Here is an 18383-nt window from a genome sequence, read left to right as displayed (position 1 = left end):
TCCTACCACCATAAATATTTTAATCAAACTCCTTATAATATCCCATTAATCCTTTTTTATCAAGGTTACATTTTTTTAATCGCAATATTGTGTTCATTATATGCTAAAATATATATGTAAAAATATTTATATATAATCTGTATTATAATGTAGAAATGTGCGTGATTAATATAGCACAACATCACATTCAAGGTTACTATACACAAAATGCACGTGATTGTTATTTAATTGTAATAATAAACTTGAAAATGGAAAAAATAAAAAATAAAATGTAAAACATTAATAAAAACGAATATTGTAAAATTAAAGTGAAAAAAGTAAAAAAAATTCAATTGACATAATAACATTATTGTGAACATCACTTTCAGAATAATAAAAAAAAATAAAAAAAAAACAAAAGTAAAAAATATGTTCAGCCTACCTACTTATTTGCCGTGATCATGGATCATGATTCCATTTAACTGGATCACTGAGTCCAATCAAGTGCTAATTATTTCTGTTACGCTTACATAATATGCAACTCTCTCGCTTTTTGTATTAGTCTTATATACCATATACTCAGAGTGAGAGAAAAATTCACTATTAAAACTCTTATAATAAAAATGGAGTCAAACCTCAAAAACAAATAATTTCAACAAAGGTCGTCGACAACTGAGCATATCTTTTAAAAAAATCTCAACAAATAAAACAGGTTAACATTATACTTAGTCTTTTTGTAATACCACAAACTGAATTGAATCTCAAAACGGATAAACAATAAAAGAAACAAATAAAATATTTACTAAAATATTGAATTTTCATTTTAAGTCGAATTAATACTCGTGTCTTTGCATATACACACTCCAAAAGTTATTTTTAGCACTTTTCCAAAAAATTTTTTGAAAAAAGTGCTTATTAGTTTCACTCTGTCCGTCCGTCCGTCCGTCCGCCCGTCCGTCCGTCCGTCCGTCCGTCCGTCCGTCCGTCCGTGGACACTTTTTTTGTTTACAAAACTTCTACACCTTTTAAGATAGAAAGCTGAAATTTCATATGTACATAGATCTTCACTAGAAACTTATTTCCGTAGAACAAAATTTTTACCTATCTCCCCCCCTCTAGAAGTTATACTCCCCCAAATCCCTAAAAATGGCCTTTTTTAAATATTTGTTGCAATGAAACCATAAGCATTTTTGAAATTTTGCAAATGCAGAAAGGCAGTGGCTTGCTTCCCCTAGCGCGGTATACTATAGTTAAACTTTAGAAAAACAAAATGCCCGTTCAAATTTACCGTTATCTAAAGTCCTTTTTTTCCAAATTTTTGATGTCATTTTTCTTCTAGACCCCAGCCTGTAGAAACTTGAAATTTTAGGAGCTTTTAGACATTAACAAATAGTTTATTTTGTTAGAAGAAAATTTTTTTCCATCTCCACCCCCTCTCAAGTTATCACCTCTTGAAATTCGTAAAATTTGAATTTTTGACACCTTATATTTCCGAAACCGCAAGCTTTTCCAAATTTTTATAAACGCAAAAAGATAACAGTAAATTCCATAAAATTAAAAAATATAATTATTTTTCTTAACTCGCACAATTAACCCTTAAAATCGAGCATTATGTTAACTCCTTTTTATATTAATTTTTGCTTTATTTCAAACACTGCATATATGCGTCATCCTAAATATATGCAATTCTAGAAATAGTTTTGTATATGAATGAAAATAATTTTAATAGTTTGATAGGTATACATAGACTGTATTTAAAAGCAGAATTTTCACTTGTTGAAGGGAAAAGTGCTACAATACAAACCATTGGTTTGACCCAACTTTATTAATTTTAGAAGAAGAAACGAAAAAATAAATAAAAAAAATTAGATTGGTCCAACTATGAGGTATAAGTAATAGAAATAGTCTAATTTACTTGTTTATATAATAAACATAGGCTTTTAAAATTGAATTTATTGATGGATGCATACTTTACAAACGTTTGATTTAATAAGCAAAGGCCATATTACAATTATAAGTGAAATTGAAAACTTCAACTAAACAATGGCAATTTGAATGTACTCCCTTCAGCTTTTAGTTGATGGAATATATTGCAAATTATAATAACTGTATTAGTTTTCTTGTAATTCAAATAAATTAAAATAATTATTGCCACAATTAAGTGTTCTTAGATATCTCTAATTTTCGTACAGGCTCACACAAAATTATCTGTGCGTAAATAAATTGAGTACACTGCTCGTCATCATTCGAAATTTTCAAAAGGATAAAATAATACAAAATAGACTGAAATGTACAAATATTCGTAAACTTCTTTGTCCTACAAACAAAATATTAAGTTTATAACTTTCAATAACATTTTACATATTCATTGTAATTTAAATTCGTTATTATTATAAACTAATGTTGAAAAATAGGTGCAAATTAAAATTTTGTCAAATTTGGCAACAAAATTTAACATAAAATTGCCAGTAGTTGGAAAATTATAAATGCAAATTACTTTCAAAATTTTATTGCTATAAATGAAGATTCGAGGAGGATGTTACGAAACAAAAGCTGTTTCCTAATTTTAAGGTCCCAGTTCTATTATCTAATTCGGTTTAAGTTCAAATACCTTAAGAAAAAGCATTGGATTCGTACAGCTAGAAAAAAAATTTATAAATTATTTTATTTTTACAAACTCCTATTTTATTCAAAGCTAAAACGTTCTATAATTACTTATGATGTTTCATAATTTCTCCTCGTACTAAACCATGACAAAGTGTAAATGTGCGTACTAAGACTTTTGCAGTTTTATCTTGGTCAAGTCTAGTTTTATCCATGGGAAGGGTTTGGTCACAATATATGTATTTATTTACTCCAAAAAACTTATTCTGTAAAAAATTTGACACAATCCTTTCTTTGATTCGAGCTTTCAATTAAGATGTGAGTTGACTTGAATGAAAACAATATGCAACTTAATTTTTTTTCCGAAAGAAAATAAAGAAAACAAAAAACCACAGTAAAGAAAACGAAACAACATGAAAAATTGTAAAATTTCATTTGGAGCTACCAAGCCCGAACAAATATTTACTAACATTGCTTACTTAATGTTATAACATTATTCAAAAAGAACGTTTTATCTATAATAAAATTCTGGTACGAAGATTTAAATACTCTAGATTTCCATAATGTAGAAATATGGTTTCCAAATTCAGTTCAAAAATATCTGGTCACTCTGAAATCAGCAATCAATACATAGGCTGAATCGGATTTAAACTTAGTAATACTGCAATATAGAAGTCACGATACTGTTTCTAATATTATGAAGACCAAATTCATATACCATGTGATATGAAATTTAAAAATTTATAATTTTTAAGTGATTAAAAAATTGTTATCAGGCAATTCCGCGGGCTTTATAACATAAGACTAAAAAGTATGTATAATTATTATTATTATCATTGTACTGAACTCTGCCAAATCGTTTAAATGAAATTTTGTCAAAAAATTCATAGACACATGATTCCAACAAATTGGCAGATCCAATTTTTAAAAATTAAAACAACTTAAAATTTAAAATCAATATGGGAATTGGAAAATGTTTTAAAATTATTTTTTTTATTAATCACACGTTAAAACACAACACCACTACGCATAAACTTATTGCATATTAATCGCGATTTATTTTGTATTCACAAATATTTATTATTCATCTCACTTCTTCTATATATACGATTATTTATTTAGTATCTTTGAATTATTACGAATTTTTCTGTTAAAGGTGAAAGAAACAATAAATAAATAATTGATATTTCGTATACATATACTCGCACCCATGCAAATTATAAAATAAATTATAATGTAATTAATTTCTTTAAATTTCGAAGTTAAATTGTTACACAAATACTGCGAATTGAGAACGCTTTTGCAATTTCTAATAATTTTCAACATCACATATAAAATCAAACATGGTCAAACATAGTACTCGTAGAGAAGCCAATATATTAATTTATATTAGCTACATACGAGTATGTACAGTTCAAAATCTAATCAATGAAATTGATTGACTTGATTAATTTTTGAACGTCAATTCATGCATATATTATTATTAGTATACAATATGAATGTCAAGTCGTTATCGCTTTGCTGTCGTATCGTTTTGCATACTAAATCAACTCTCATATTGTCATGAACAATTTTTTTTTTTGTAAATAATTACGAAATTTGTCACTAATTTAATGATTCAAAAAACGTTTTAATACGCTTTACGTTTTCGGTAAAAACGTAACAAAAAAAAAGAAACAATAGAACACAAATGGTCGACAAAATTAAAAATTATATTAGCGTTCATTGAATATCTTTTCTCATCATTATGATTTTATGATCTTATAATGGTCTTTTATATAGAAATAAGCATTCATTCAACGAAATTTCAATAATAATGAATGAAAACTATGCTTGAAACATTATGGTCTTTTTAAAAGCAAAAAAATAAAGGAGATTTGATAATCTTATAATTTTGACAATAATTCACTTAAGTGTTTCTCACTTGAAATCATTGAAAATTTCAATGTCAAATATGAAAACTATACAAAACTGTACGATACGAAAAATGTGTAATATGAAAAATGACGTGAATTTTGAACTCACAAAAAATAAAAGCGAACAAAAACGATATTGATCTACATCGATGTATCGATAATAATATCAATCAGATTATGAAAATCAGATTTGATTAAATCAGAACAATGAGAAATTAAGACAAACTGAGCTAATGAAATAAATTGAGATTTTTGTTTTTTTTTTATTTAAATGTAGAATGGTAGATGTTAATTTAAATGTAGATGAAATATTGATTTCATCTTACAATTAAAAAAGACTTGATGAGATTTACTCTTCTTTTAGTGATTTCGATTTCTTTTATTGAGATCAAGGCTAAGAATAAATTAAGAGACTATATCCAAAGGTATAATAGAAAAATTTCAATAGTATAATGATTTGCTTTGATTTAAATTGACTTTACAAATGGACTTTAATTTTTAAATTATTACAAACAAAATTTTGTAAAAGGCTGCCAAATTCAATTGTACTTTTTCCTCTGTACATATTTATTTGATCTACTCACTTTGAATACAAATCATACATTTTACTACAGGATTCTTGCTACAAAATTATCGCACACTAGAAATACAATGACATTTGAAACTTACTTACTTAATATTAACCTGAATAGGAATAGAAATTTTGATTTTCTAGCCTCTGTTCTAAAACAGATTTCACTGTTATGTACTTGTTATATTATTTTACCATTACAATAATTAAAAAATGATTAAATCTTAGTAAAAATTTTGAAAAATTATTTAAAAATTTTAGTTTAAGAAATACTTGCAATGTTTTACTCTGTTTTTATACCTGGTAACTACAGATTCCAAAATTTTGTAACGCTAAGAAATAATCGTCTAAGATATAGAATTCGTAGATCGAATCGAATAATCGTCTAAGATATAGAATTAAGATAGATCGTCTGTAGATACAGTGTGTTTAACCATGTCTGTCCGTTTGTTGTCCGTACCAACTCTAACTCAAAAACTAATTGAGCTAAGCTCACCAAAGTTTGAAAAATGATTTATAACAGTAAATTCCAAAACCCTGTTTAAATTGAGTAAGTTGTTTGTTCATAGCTCAGAAACTATTAAAACTACGTATAAAGCTGAAATTTTTAACAAACAAATTTGGTGATGAAATTGTATGAAACTGTATGCCGATTATCTCTACCATTTCAACTCATTTATTCGTACGGGTATCACAAAGTTGATATGGTCAACTATATCCCTATTCTGGTTTCTTAATGTGATTTTCTCCGATACAAAACGAATTTTTTAAATAATTTACCAAAAACTTGCAACAAGATCATAAATTTAAAATAATGAGTTAATTTTAACAAAAACATCTAATATTTCAAAAATTTACAACTTTCATTGCATGTGTGTATGTTTATGAAAAGCAAAATTATTACCTTTCCTACAATTTTAAAATGGTCACCCACTTAAACAAAAATGGTATTATTTTTAAAAAAAAAGTGGCATACAACCAATTTGGAATTATTGATCACTTGTAGAAATTTTTTTTTCGTGACATTTTTATACTTCAACCATATTTTTCAACAACATTTTGTTCTCAAGTTAAACTCAACTCAAAATATTTATATAGTTGCCTTTAAAATCATAATTAATATTAAAAGATCGTGAGATTAAAACATAATCAAAATGATTTGGTCAAATTATTTTGGTGTTTAACAATTCAAAAGATTTTGTTATATTCGATTTTTTTTTCATAATATTTAAATAAATTTTTTAAATTAAGTTTACATATGTTTTTAATGACTAAATAGAAATGATTGATGATTGACAACCATTTAATTATGTTATCAAAAATGTTAAATCTTAAAATAAATAACAAATAAATTAATTTAATAAAAAGTTTTAAAATGTTCTTTAAGTCAAGCGTTATGCGTACATTTTTATTTTATATCTTAGAAGTTGGTTATTGGTCTAAATTATAATAACAAGAATGACGATAATTAATGTAGTATTTAAGAGAACAATTATTCTTTAAAGTGGAAATTTCCTTAATAATTGTGATTTTTTAGTATAATTAAGATCATTTTAACAAGTTGAACAACAATGTCTTTATTTTTGCAATATATCAAAACTAAATTGTCTAACATGAATAATTATCGGAAATTAAACAAATAAAATTAATTTGATGAACCAAAAGAATTTTTTGCAAATTTGTGAACAATTCGAATCAAATTAAGAATAACTTTAGTAATGTGCGAATACTAGCTTCTCGTTATTTCAATACTTGTTACTTCAAAGTAACTGATTTCTCGTAGATCAAGAATACCCATTACTCAATAGTAGCATATAATTCATCATATTGCCACATGATGTACCTAATATTAACTAGTATTATTTTTGTATAAAGTTAATGGGATAATCAGAATGTGACAGATTCGTATTAGAATTGACTCATGTGTTGTTGTTGTTGTATACAGATGGGGTTATTACATTGTGATGTTAATTACATTAAAATATTGTATTTATGAATAAGTGGAGGGAATTTATGAATTTTTTTTACATTTAAATACTGTCAACTATTAATGTACGTAAATACAAGGGTAAAATTGAAATTTAGTTGGAATTGCGTTAACGTCACATTATTACTAACCACAAGAACTTCATTAAAAAAGTTCTGATATCTTGAGAATCATATCTTGGGAACCACAGTTCCTACGGCTTAAAAACGAATTCCCCGATGATGTAATAAAAGAATAAAATAACAAAAAATTAAAAACTCCCAAAAAGTGGCACAGATTTTTTTGGACTTTATTTTTTTTGGGAAAGTCAATTACGTTTTTATAGGAATACGTTTTTAAATTGCGTCTGCCGACTTCTGGTTCTCAAGATACAAAGCTTTATTATAGAGCCTTAACAAAATTTTTAGAAGTATCTAGTAACGAGTAAAAAGCAACGGGTATTGATCGAGAAGTAACGAGAATGAATACCACAAAGTAACTGAACTGCACATCTCTAAATAACTTTTAATTACATACGTGCATATTGCCAACAAATCATTTTTAACTGCATCAACTTATATTATTATGGATTAATTAAGTGCGATTCCCTGATGGCTGAATCTTTTTATACACAAAAATAAGTGCCAATATTTAAATTTTGATTTTTGACTGGAGTAAAAATTAACCATACAAAACAGCATTTCCTTTAGAAACTACTTTCCGCAATAAATGTACTTCGAAATAAATTTTTGTCAAAATTGTCACATAATCCAAAACTATTTAAGGTAATGCAATTGAGATATTTTGGAAAGAAAAAATATCGAGAAATTAATAAATCTAAATGTTCCCAGATGCACTCCATTTAACCCTATACTCGTATGTATGGTTTAAAGTGACGTAAAAAGTTACTTTCCTCACGGGAAAAATAACAAGTTATCGACTACCAGAATTCACAGAAATATTTTTAATAATGAAAAAAACAATGTGAATTTTTTTATAATTAAAATTCTAAAATTATAATTAAAATTAAATATTCAAAATAACGTGATATTAAAATCAATTAAGCATATATAATTAACAAAAATGTTACTAATTAAATTCAGAATATCTAAATTTTATATCTGCATAATAAAGTAGACATATTAAATTTTTAAAGGCCTTTTAAAAAAACATTTAATTATAAAAATTTAATATTACTCCAGTAAAGGCAACAATTATTTTAATATTATGAAAATAAAAAAAGAAATAAATTTAAAAATTTTAACATAATTTTAAATTAAATTAATTACTGATTTTTTTTTTAAATTATTATTGTATGTAGGATTTTTTTAACTTGTTCGAATTAAATTATAATAGTTTACCTTCAACCAATGAATTTTGAGTAAATGAATTTCTTAATTACCTACTCGTACAATATTTTGAGGCAAGAAATCTTAAATCGTAAATTCTTGTAATTATACATGCATTTTGCATATAATAAAATGTTTAATTAATTAATTGCTTATGTTTATTAATTAAATTAAATATCTTGTACTTTAAATAAATTTTAAAAATCAGAATGTAGATTTATTGTATGGGTTTTACATACAATAAATCACTAGCTTGTCCCGCGCTAAGACGATCGCAATAGATCCTCATACATGGTGCAGTTGCACTGTAAACCTGGTTGTCTACAAATCTACAATCAATACATGGGTTTTAAATAATTCCTTGTTTAGCTTTTACAATACAGATATGCTCTATTTAAATGAACTTAAAGTCGCGTATTTTTCGTTGAAAAACGATACTTAATTCATATTCACATTTAATGTTATATTGTTGGCATTTCATGCATAATTCATCAAAATTAAATCGACTCAATTTAGTTAATCAGTTCATTATGGAAGAATTGAGGTCTGAACAAAACAATGAAGTAACATTAAGACATCCTTAATATTAATTCAATGGAAGCAATTAATTTCGGCTAAGAATAGAACCTGAAATTGGACTGAAAATATTATGCGATTCGACGCGTTATTTATTGTGTTGGTTATTTTCTTTTTAGGGACAGAAATATCTTATTTACGTTGACCATGTTGCACCGGTTGTAATTTATCGTCCACTATTATAACATTTTTTTATTTTTATAATGTTAAGAGCAAAACTCATTAAATTATTCTCCTTCCCCACTTCTTTTAAGTGAAATACCTACTGACTTGTTGTAGAATTAAACTACGGATTACGTGTGCTTTTAATTCTTCAAATTCAATAAATATTAATAACAGTCGTTGAACATTAGAGGAAGATATTTCAACAATCTTCCTTAAAATAAGATGGAATTTTTCAAATTTTCATATAATTTAATTTTCAAATAATTGGAAATAATATAAATTAAATTATATTTAATATTCTAGATTAATAATTACATAATGCATTCAATGAATTTATGTTTAACAAATCTGTTCAAAAATAAAATACTCATTAGCACTAATCTTCTTAATTACTGAAGTAAAGTGTTAAAGCTTACGCGATATACGTACACACATAAATATTAATAATAGTGTACGAATAACACATAATATTCTCGCGCATATAATGACAAGATATTGTAATTAAGATATTTTCAAGTGAATAAGTAATTAAGCAAGGGCAAAATTTAATTTTAATTCAGGATTTATTATTCCGTTGAAATTTTATTCAGATTAGGTTTTATTCTTCTGTGTTTTTTTATAATTTTTCGTTTATATAATCTTGATATAAGATTAAAAAAATTTAATTTTTATGGTGTATTAACATTTGATAAGTAAATGCAATACAATAAAAATTAATTTAAATAAATAATAATATACAAGTTTTTCTTTCCATAACTTTACAATTAATTTTGATTAACTTTTTATTATAGCACATATACAAGAAAAAATGAGTAGTGAGCAAGTGAAGTTATTAACCATACCTTGACACAATACTTGACATTTTATCAAAGATAACCACTAATTTTTTTCAATTATCTTGTAATTAATATATTTTTAATTATAATTTTATTATTATTGTACATGTATTTTGTGCTTGTTTCATAAAAAAATTCATATAAAAGACCAAGAAAAAAATATTTTCCAAGAAAAAAACTTTAAGTTGAGGTCAAAATAACTTTGGAATTTTTTAATATTTAAGAAGTGATTGGAATTTTATTTTAATTTTACTGTTTTTTTTATTCTATAATTCTTTTAATTTTTAGGACTCTATCGGTAGAAGTGACTAATTATTAATTCGTAATTTTAATTATTTTAATTTTTAGCATTCATTTGATTTTAATCAGTTTAAGAATGTCAGCATGTTCGATTGCGAATTTAAAAACAGCTATAATATATTTATAATTAGTCCTGAACGATACCTGGATATAAAAACGTGATTCATGTTTACTTCAGTTATTCAGTTAGCTCAATAAGTTGACAAGCGAAAATTTTTAAAGTCGAATTTGGTGCTTTGTATTTTTGTTTTTCCTTAATTTGAGTTCTTTTAACACTAAATTTTCAATTGAAAACTTTGGGTATATATGTTTAATATGTTTCGAAAATATTAAAAATACGAGAAAAAAATAGAGTTGACCTTGTCAACTCTGTGATACCCGTACGAATTTGTTACCCTATGTGCGAATAACTAATGTTGCACTGAATATGATAATACGGCAACATTAAGTTGCCGTATTATCATATTAATTTATGCAAAATTTCAGTACTATGTGTTTTTCAAAATACTGGTTGTGCCAAATAACTTTTGAAGTTGTATGGCAGGTACCAGAAGGAGCCAAGTAATTTCAACGACTTTTATGAGACACATTGGCCCTACTAATATATTCGTTTGTGTGAAATTTCAATACCACAATTTTTATAGTTTCTGAAATATAGTCAAATAAATTTTGAAGTTGTATGGCAGCTACCCGAACCGGTACACCGATCATGTCCAATTTAAATAGGGTTCTGGCACTTACTACAATAAATCATTTGTGAAAATTTAGTGAACTTAGCTCAATTAGTTTTTGAGTTATCGTTGGGACGGACGGACGGACAGACAAATCTAAATCAACTCAGAATTTGACGAACATGCGTTCGTACGGGTATAATAAAAAAGCAAGAGCTTTTCTTTTCAAATATGAAACATGGACCCAATTTAACCCAATTGACTTTGAAATTTTAAATTCACATTGTCATTGTAAAATGAATTTCTGCTCATAATTCTCTTAATTTCGTACTCGTACCGAAAATAAACCCCTACTTCGTTTAAGTAGCTTTAAAATAATAGTAGCCTGTAAGGAATAATAATTTTTTACTTTTTCCTAACCTTTTCCTGTAAGGATTTTTTCCTTTTTAATAATAAGAGAATAAATTTTATTTTCCACTAAAATGTTTTAAAAAATTAAATGAAAAAATCTGAGAAAATTATAAGAAAAATCTTCTCAATTTATTTTATGATTTTAATGACGCTGTTTTAAATAATAAATAAATTTGTGAATACTAAACAGCAAATTAATGAGCATAACTGACTGACAAATAATTAAAGTTAAGCATGCAAGTTTTTTTTTTTATTTTTGTGGTGTGTTTTTAATTATTTCTTCCCGTATCATATATTATTAAGAACTTCCCTACGAAAAAAGATTAATAAAATCACTTTATTTTATAACTTCTTTAAAAATCTTTTCTTCAAATAAACTAAAACTGTACCATTTATATTAGTAGCACCTTAAATTTTTGCATATGTATGCATGTAAAAATACAATTTAAGTATAGTCACAGAAATAGATCACGGACAAAGATTGGAGAATTACAGGAAAATTCAAGATAATTTCAAAATTTCAAAATATTTTCTTGAGCTCAAGTGCTGCAAATAACTGCATGAATGTATTCTGCTTAGGTAAACCGAGAATGTAGAATCGAAGCCTGGTAAATGTAGCTTTCGAGCCGTAATATACGCGCAGTCTGTTGGTTTATTGCTTTAACGTTTAAAATGTAAAATATGTAAAAGTTCAGAAATATGATTTTGTAACTATATATGGATGACAAGACATATTGTCTCTGATAAAAGATGTAATTTCTGAAAGCTGATTTTCTTTAAAAGTTTAGGAATTGTCATCACAATCCCAGCACACTTACACACAAATATCATTAAAATTGATTCTAACGAAATTGAAACTCAGAAAAGACGTCGTTTAAAGTGGCTTTCTTTGCGTTCCTCTAACTTGGAAAAAGTTTTTCTAGTGGAAACTTGAAATATAAAATTTGTGGCGATCCTAATATCATCTTTATAGTATGAATGCGGTCGACAAGAGGAAAACTTTTTAACACTTGTCAAACAAATTCGTATGGAACCACAATAATACCATATATGAATAAAAGCAAATTTCTCATTGAAAGATCAAATTTAATTAAAAACTTACAGAAAATTAACTAAAAAGAGAAAATAAATTTCTATGTATATACCTTTTTTTTTCCTTTAAAAAATTTTTATTGACACCTTATGTCTTGCCCATAACAAATTTCTAACCACAGTAATAATATTTTCACTTCCTGATCCAAAAAAAAACAAAACAAAAATTAGTCACAAACCAAACATAGTTAACTAACATTTTATCAATATTACACAAATCCAACAACACTGTGTCTGTCTGCTATTTAAGACAAACGCCTAACTAACCGCAATCACACAATAAATAATTTACCACAAGAAGCCTTTACTTAATACTTAATTTTCTCCAAAAAAACAATACAAAAAAACAAACAGAAACACTTAAAATGAAGTATAGCTATAGAGAAAAAAATTCACAAACGAAAAATAAATGTTGTCAAACAACTAAATAACAGTAAAAATAAGAAAAATAATAAAATAATAATAAATAAAAAACAATTAAAATTTTATAAATTACCATAAACAGCCGCTAATATTAAAGTAATAATAATCGATCAAAATCTCCGATATCCTACGTACAATATTATAGTAGAAACTTTATGGAAAATCTTAACAGAGTGGACTTACATATCGTATTAAAATTGAATAAGTCATCCCAACTATAGGATTTTGTCTTAACAGCTTAACAAATTTTTGTTTTATTATTTATCAGAGTCTTCCGCATTTTAAAATACTTACAACATCACTCATATTCTTTTATACGAATAATAAGATGTTGTACAGATTGTTATTCAAACATTTCGTAATTCTCTGAAGAAAATCAAATTTGAAATTTGAAGTTCTACAATGCAACCCTTAATGTTTATGAATAATGTCCCATCATTACAAATGATGAATACATTAAAATAAAATGGTTTGAATGATTAATAGAAATAGAATCTATTCGACTTTAACTCAGGTACTTTAAACATTTCTTGCTCCATCATATTTTACGGGGAAGCTTCCCATTACGACCATTATGACCCTGTCCATTTGAATGATATTTTGTATTATTAAGTATTTTATATATTTATAAACAAAATCTAAATATTTAAAGTTAGTTAATTTGGTTATAAAATAAAAGTTTAATACACACATTTGAAATTATTTAATCATAAAAGACAAGTTTAAGTCTTGGATTTTCTGTTTTTCTTTTCTTCGGTGCAAGCTTTTGGGTATTGTGAGTCTGGACATAGGATTACTTTTAACATTTATTTAAATAAAGTACCAAAATGTACAATATAAAAGGTGAACCATCGGAAATTACCAAAAATAATCAAAAAATCAACATATAATATGTATGTATGCATTTATATGTACACGCATATTTAATTTATGTAGTTGTAAGTTTTGCAAAAATTAATTTATGCGAATCCATCAATCCAAAAACGGCCAGCCCTTTTTTTTACTTTTTGATTTCTAGCATATTGCTATTCCTACGTAAGTTAAAATGAAGTAAAGTCGGATCAAACCGGATGCTTTGTAAAGTAGCACTTTTTTCTTGAACAAGTTATTAACAATGCTTTTTAAAAAAACAATCAGCTGTTTCAATTATTCTCATTAATATTCCGTGACTATATTGAGAAAAAAAATATTGCATACTTCTTGGTAAAAAATTAAAAATTAGAAAAACGCATTAACATAATGGTCAAATTCGACCATTCAAGCTGAGTCAAGCTGAGTTAAGATAGATCACTATATTTTTTTATGATAGCGTTTTGTCTTCATAAAAATTTGAAAAAACTTTCCGTTTCGAAAATATATGGGACCAATAATAGAAATTTTACTAATTTCACGCGGGAATTTGGCAGACGGCGGACCAGAAAAAAAGTTCTTCCATTAGAAAGTTCCAATAGAAGGTAAGGAAGAAGAATTTGAAAAAAAATAGTTATTTTCTATAGTATGAGGTGCCAATGGTAGCGAGGTAGTTAAAGATTTCCTACTAGGAACATAGGTTCCTCGTTAAAACCTGTTTGCATATAAAATTTTAGCTTTTTATATCAAAGGGTGTAAAAGATTTGTAAACAAGCATATTAATAGACGGACATTACCAGACGGATGGACAGGTAGAGTGAAACTAAAAAGCACACTTTTTCTCAAATTTGTTGGAGAACTGCTAATAAAAATTAAACGAAAACTTTTTTAATGAATAGGTGAAAAGTATTTAGGTAAACATATGAGCTGCAACGCATATTAATGAGAAAGTTTTTTTCTCTCTCTGTTTTCATAACTTTTTGCTTTTTTTTTGCTTTGAATAAAAGTGTTGAATTTCTTTTAGCATAAGCCCCAAATTAAAAGTTTTTAATTAAAGTGACCATACATTCTCAATATGATGGGGTATCTCAATAGTATTAGTAGTTTGTTAACAGTAATAATTTTTAATTATTTACTTAATTTTTTATTTACTTCCATTTTTGAAACATAATCTTTATAGAAAAAAAAACCTCGTAAGTGCTTAAACTTCAAATAATTTAAAAAAAAGTATGCAAAATAACTTGTTTCGACACAAATCCATAAAGTTTGTGAGAATCATTAAGGAAAGCTTTTTTACGTTCGTAAAAAGTTAAGAATATATCAAATGATTTGCAGCCTGCTCGTGTATCTCGCATTTTACTCACTTTTTGTTTCCTTCAAATCAAAATTCTTTGGATTTTTTGAATTTTTTCTCAAATTATCGACTGAACGTCTCAATTTCAAAAACAAAGTGAATAAATTTTAAATAGATTTTAGAAAAAAAACGAGATACCGAATAATTCTTCTCACTCGAAAATTACATTATACAGAAAGTTAATCACTTTCTTCTCACTTGCCGAGTAAAATAACGAGATAGACGATCATATTATTTTAAGATTTTTTAGTAAACTTGTACAAATGACTGCAAAAATGATTTGGCGATTTGAATAACTTTTTATTTGACGAAAAGCTGTGAAGCTCTGAAATTTTATCAATTTGTAGACATTTTCAAATTATTTTTGTTTTGAAAAATTAGACTAACTTTATTTCGGCTAGAATTACTGAATTAGCTAGATCCCAAAAAAGTAATGGTAGTGGCCTTGTTATCAAAAAATATAATAATATTTATCTATTCCTTAACTATATAAAATTGTACTATTCATTAATACTGTTTTTAGTTTTTTTGTTTTCCTCTTATAGACATGTATGTACTAAGAAAAAAACATTACCTATGATATCGAAAATGTAACTGTAATGCATTTCAATAGTGACATTAAGCAATTATTTGTTTCGGAAGTATTATACGAAAATTATTCTTGTAAAGTATGAAAACTCACAATTTTGTAAGATAAATATAAATTTCTAAAAATTTCAAAATATACTTTGGGTTTAGTTTCGTAATGGATTTCCACAGGTACTTTTCTTATTTTTATTAACAACTGGCAACCTTAACACTTTTAACCATAACAACCAAGAGATTTTTGTTACCGGTGATATTATTTACGTTAAGATTGTGGTTTTATCATGCACGAAATAAGCGTTACACAAAGTTTATTATAAACATTATACATCCAGGCACTTATAAGAGAAAAAATATATACATATATGTAAGTCTATACATATTATTTTTACGAAAATGAAATGTTTCAAGGTCAATTCAACCGAAAAACGCGATATTACAAAAAAAAATGTTATGTATTACGTTTTCATACATAATAAAACGAATAGGGTACAATATGGGCAGACTGTGGTAAATATTTACGTACACGTGAAGCCAAAAAATCTTGTTGCGCTAAATTTGTTTTTTTTTTTTACAATATTTACATAAACATACATATGAACATGCATGCACAAATATAATAAAAATATTTGAGTACTAATTCAAGTTTATTGTTGTTTTTTCCAGTTATGTGAGATCACTTTCTCTCTTTCTGTTTTTGATAATTATTGGAAATTTATAAAAGCAAAACATTTTATTTACCAACTCACGGAATTTCTTATCGATAATAAATCAATATTTTTTTACTAAATCAATAATATCATAAAGATCTATGAAAATATGAATGAAAATTAATATCGCACATCTTTTGCATTAAATGATTTTCTTAATTAAGTAACTATCAAGTCTTTTGTTAGATAACTAAGCCCCAATTTAAGATTAAATTTCCGTTGCCAGTAAATAGCACTGAGCTCGTTTGATAATATCAACTGCACAAAATGTCTAAACAGCGTAGTTGAATATTTGTTTGAAATGTTTCACCAACTTACTTCAAAATTAAAGCTGGAACCCAGAGATTAGAGGAAAATTTAAGAAAAGCACAACTTTGCTTTGTAATTTTGGATCTGTAAGATTTTCTTTTAGAAAGAAGAGCAAGTAATTCATATTTGTCTTAAGCAGTATCAGCAAATTGAATCTCAATTTAAACAAATAAAGGAAAACACGAAAAATTAAAAAAAAAACTTACATAAGACATCAACGCCTGTGAATGTTTTCCACTATAATCCCTAACAGTATGATGAATACGATTTGTACCATAATACAATTCCCAACTGCTTGGTTTATTACGATGCCATTCTAATATTGAATTTTTATCTTCAGTTTCTGTCCGATGAATATCTTCTCTATCCAAAAATGGACTATGATATGATAAGTTCTTTTGCATTTGACTTGTTCTGTTATTCATTATATGATCTTTATCAAATTCACCATTTTCTAAACGATATAGATCATTATAACTTAATTTATCATTGATTGATATATTCCGGCTATTTAAACCTCCATTATTACTATTACAATTATTATTATTAATATATAATGATTTCTCATTGTCATTTAATGATAATTGTTTTGGTCTAATTATTGATCCACCATCATATAATAATCTATTACCATTACTAACAATCATGGCACTATTGATTGATGTATTCATATTCATATTATTATTGTTATTATTATTAATAATTGAACAACATGAACGTTTCGGTACCGATTCATAATTAATATCATAATCAAATTCACTATTACAACAACTACTTGTTCCTGTTGTTAATGATTTACGACGTTCAAATGCTTTGGTTAATGTTACAAGTTTTTGATTATTTACAACACCATTACAAAATTGTTTTATTTCCAAATCACTATTATGATTCATAATTGATAAATATTCTTCTAATTGAATTTTTAATAAATTTATATTATTTTCCATTGCCTTTGGTATAACACGATCATCTTCACCAGCTATTTCAGCTATATTACGTATTTTAATTTGGATATCTTCAAGCATATCACGTGTATTTTGAAAATGAATTTGATCTTCATATTTTTTTAAAAAAAATGCTATTGTTTTATCATTTGATAATGATGCATTACCAATCATCGGTGGGAGATTAGTACTTGAATTATGTTCTAATTCACTTTCAACTTTATATGCATTCTCTGGACATGAATTTATATATTTAGAACATTTATAATTATTTTCCATTGGTTCACGAATTAAAATTTCATTTGTATCAAACGATGGATTATCGATTCCATTTAAATCATTTTCATTATTTTTTATGTTTGTTGATTTATTTTGAGCTAAAGTTGTGCTATTATTATTAGGATTATTATCATTTACCAATAGGAATGAATCCAAATCAATATCCATTAATGAATCATCCAACATGTCATCAGTCCATGATTTTTGTTGATTCTTTTTCGTATTTGAGCTTTGACTATCTATGCCTGAAAAATAAAATTATTGAAGATAATTTTTAGTAAATTCATAATTTTGTTTTCGAAGCTATGAATAATTTAGAGAGCCTACTGATAAAAGACCAATAAATCAAATGGGATAATGTACGATGATTTTATAAAACTTTATATTAAACGTGAGAGCGTAATTAAATTAATTTAACATAGAGTAGTAAGACCCATAATTTATGGTAGCTACTGAATTTTTAAAGAATCAACCGGTATCAGCTAATAAAAAAG

General features: G+C 26.0%; 1 protein-coding gene across 2 annotated transcripts in view; it reads right to left on the bottom strand.

The window, feature by feature from the left end:
* Window positions 1–18383, bottom strand: part of LOC129611024 (GATA zinc finger domain-containing protein 14) — an 86648-nt gene that overhangs the window by 40397 nt on the left and 27868 nt on the right. For both annotated transcript variants that reach the window (XR_008697116.1, XM_055523930.1), the window contains exon 3: window positions 16873–18134. Coding sequence is in view for 1 of the 2 variants with exons in the window: in XM_055523930.1 (XP_055379905.1) it covers window positions 16873–18134 (1262 nt within the window). In the remaining variant the exon portion in view is untranslated. The remainder of the gene's footprint in view (window positions 1–16872; window positions 18135–18383) is intronic.

This window comes from Condylostylus longicornis, unplaced genomic scaffold (genome assembly GCF_029603195.1).
Source record: "Condylostylus longicornis isolate FDR11 unplaced genomic scaffold, ASM2960319v2 ptg000048l, whole genome shotgun sequence".
In the NCBI taxonomy this organism is placed as follows: Eukaryota; Metazoa; Arthropoda; class Insecta; order Diptera; family Dolichopodidae; genus Condylostylus; species Condylostylus longicornis.
Note: the sequence above shows the minus strand (reverse complement) of the source record. Positions and strands in the feature narration are given on the sequence as shown.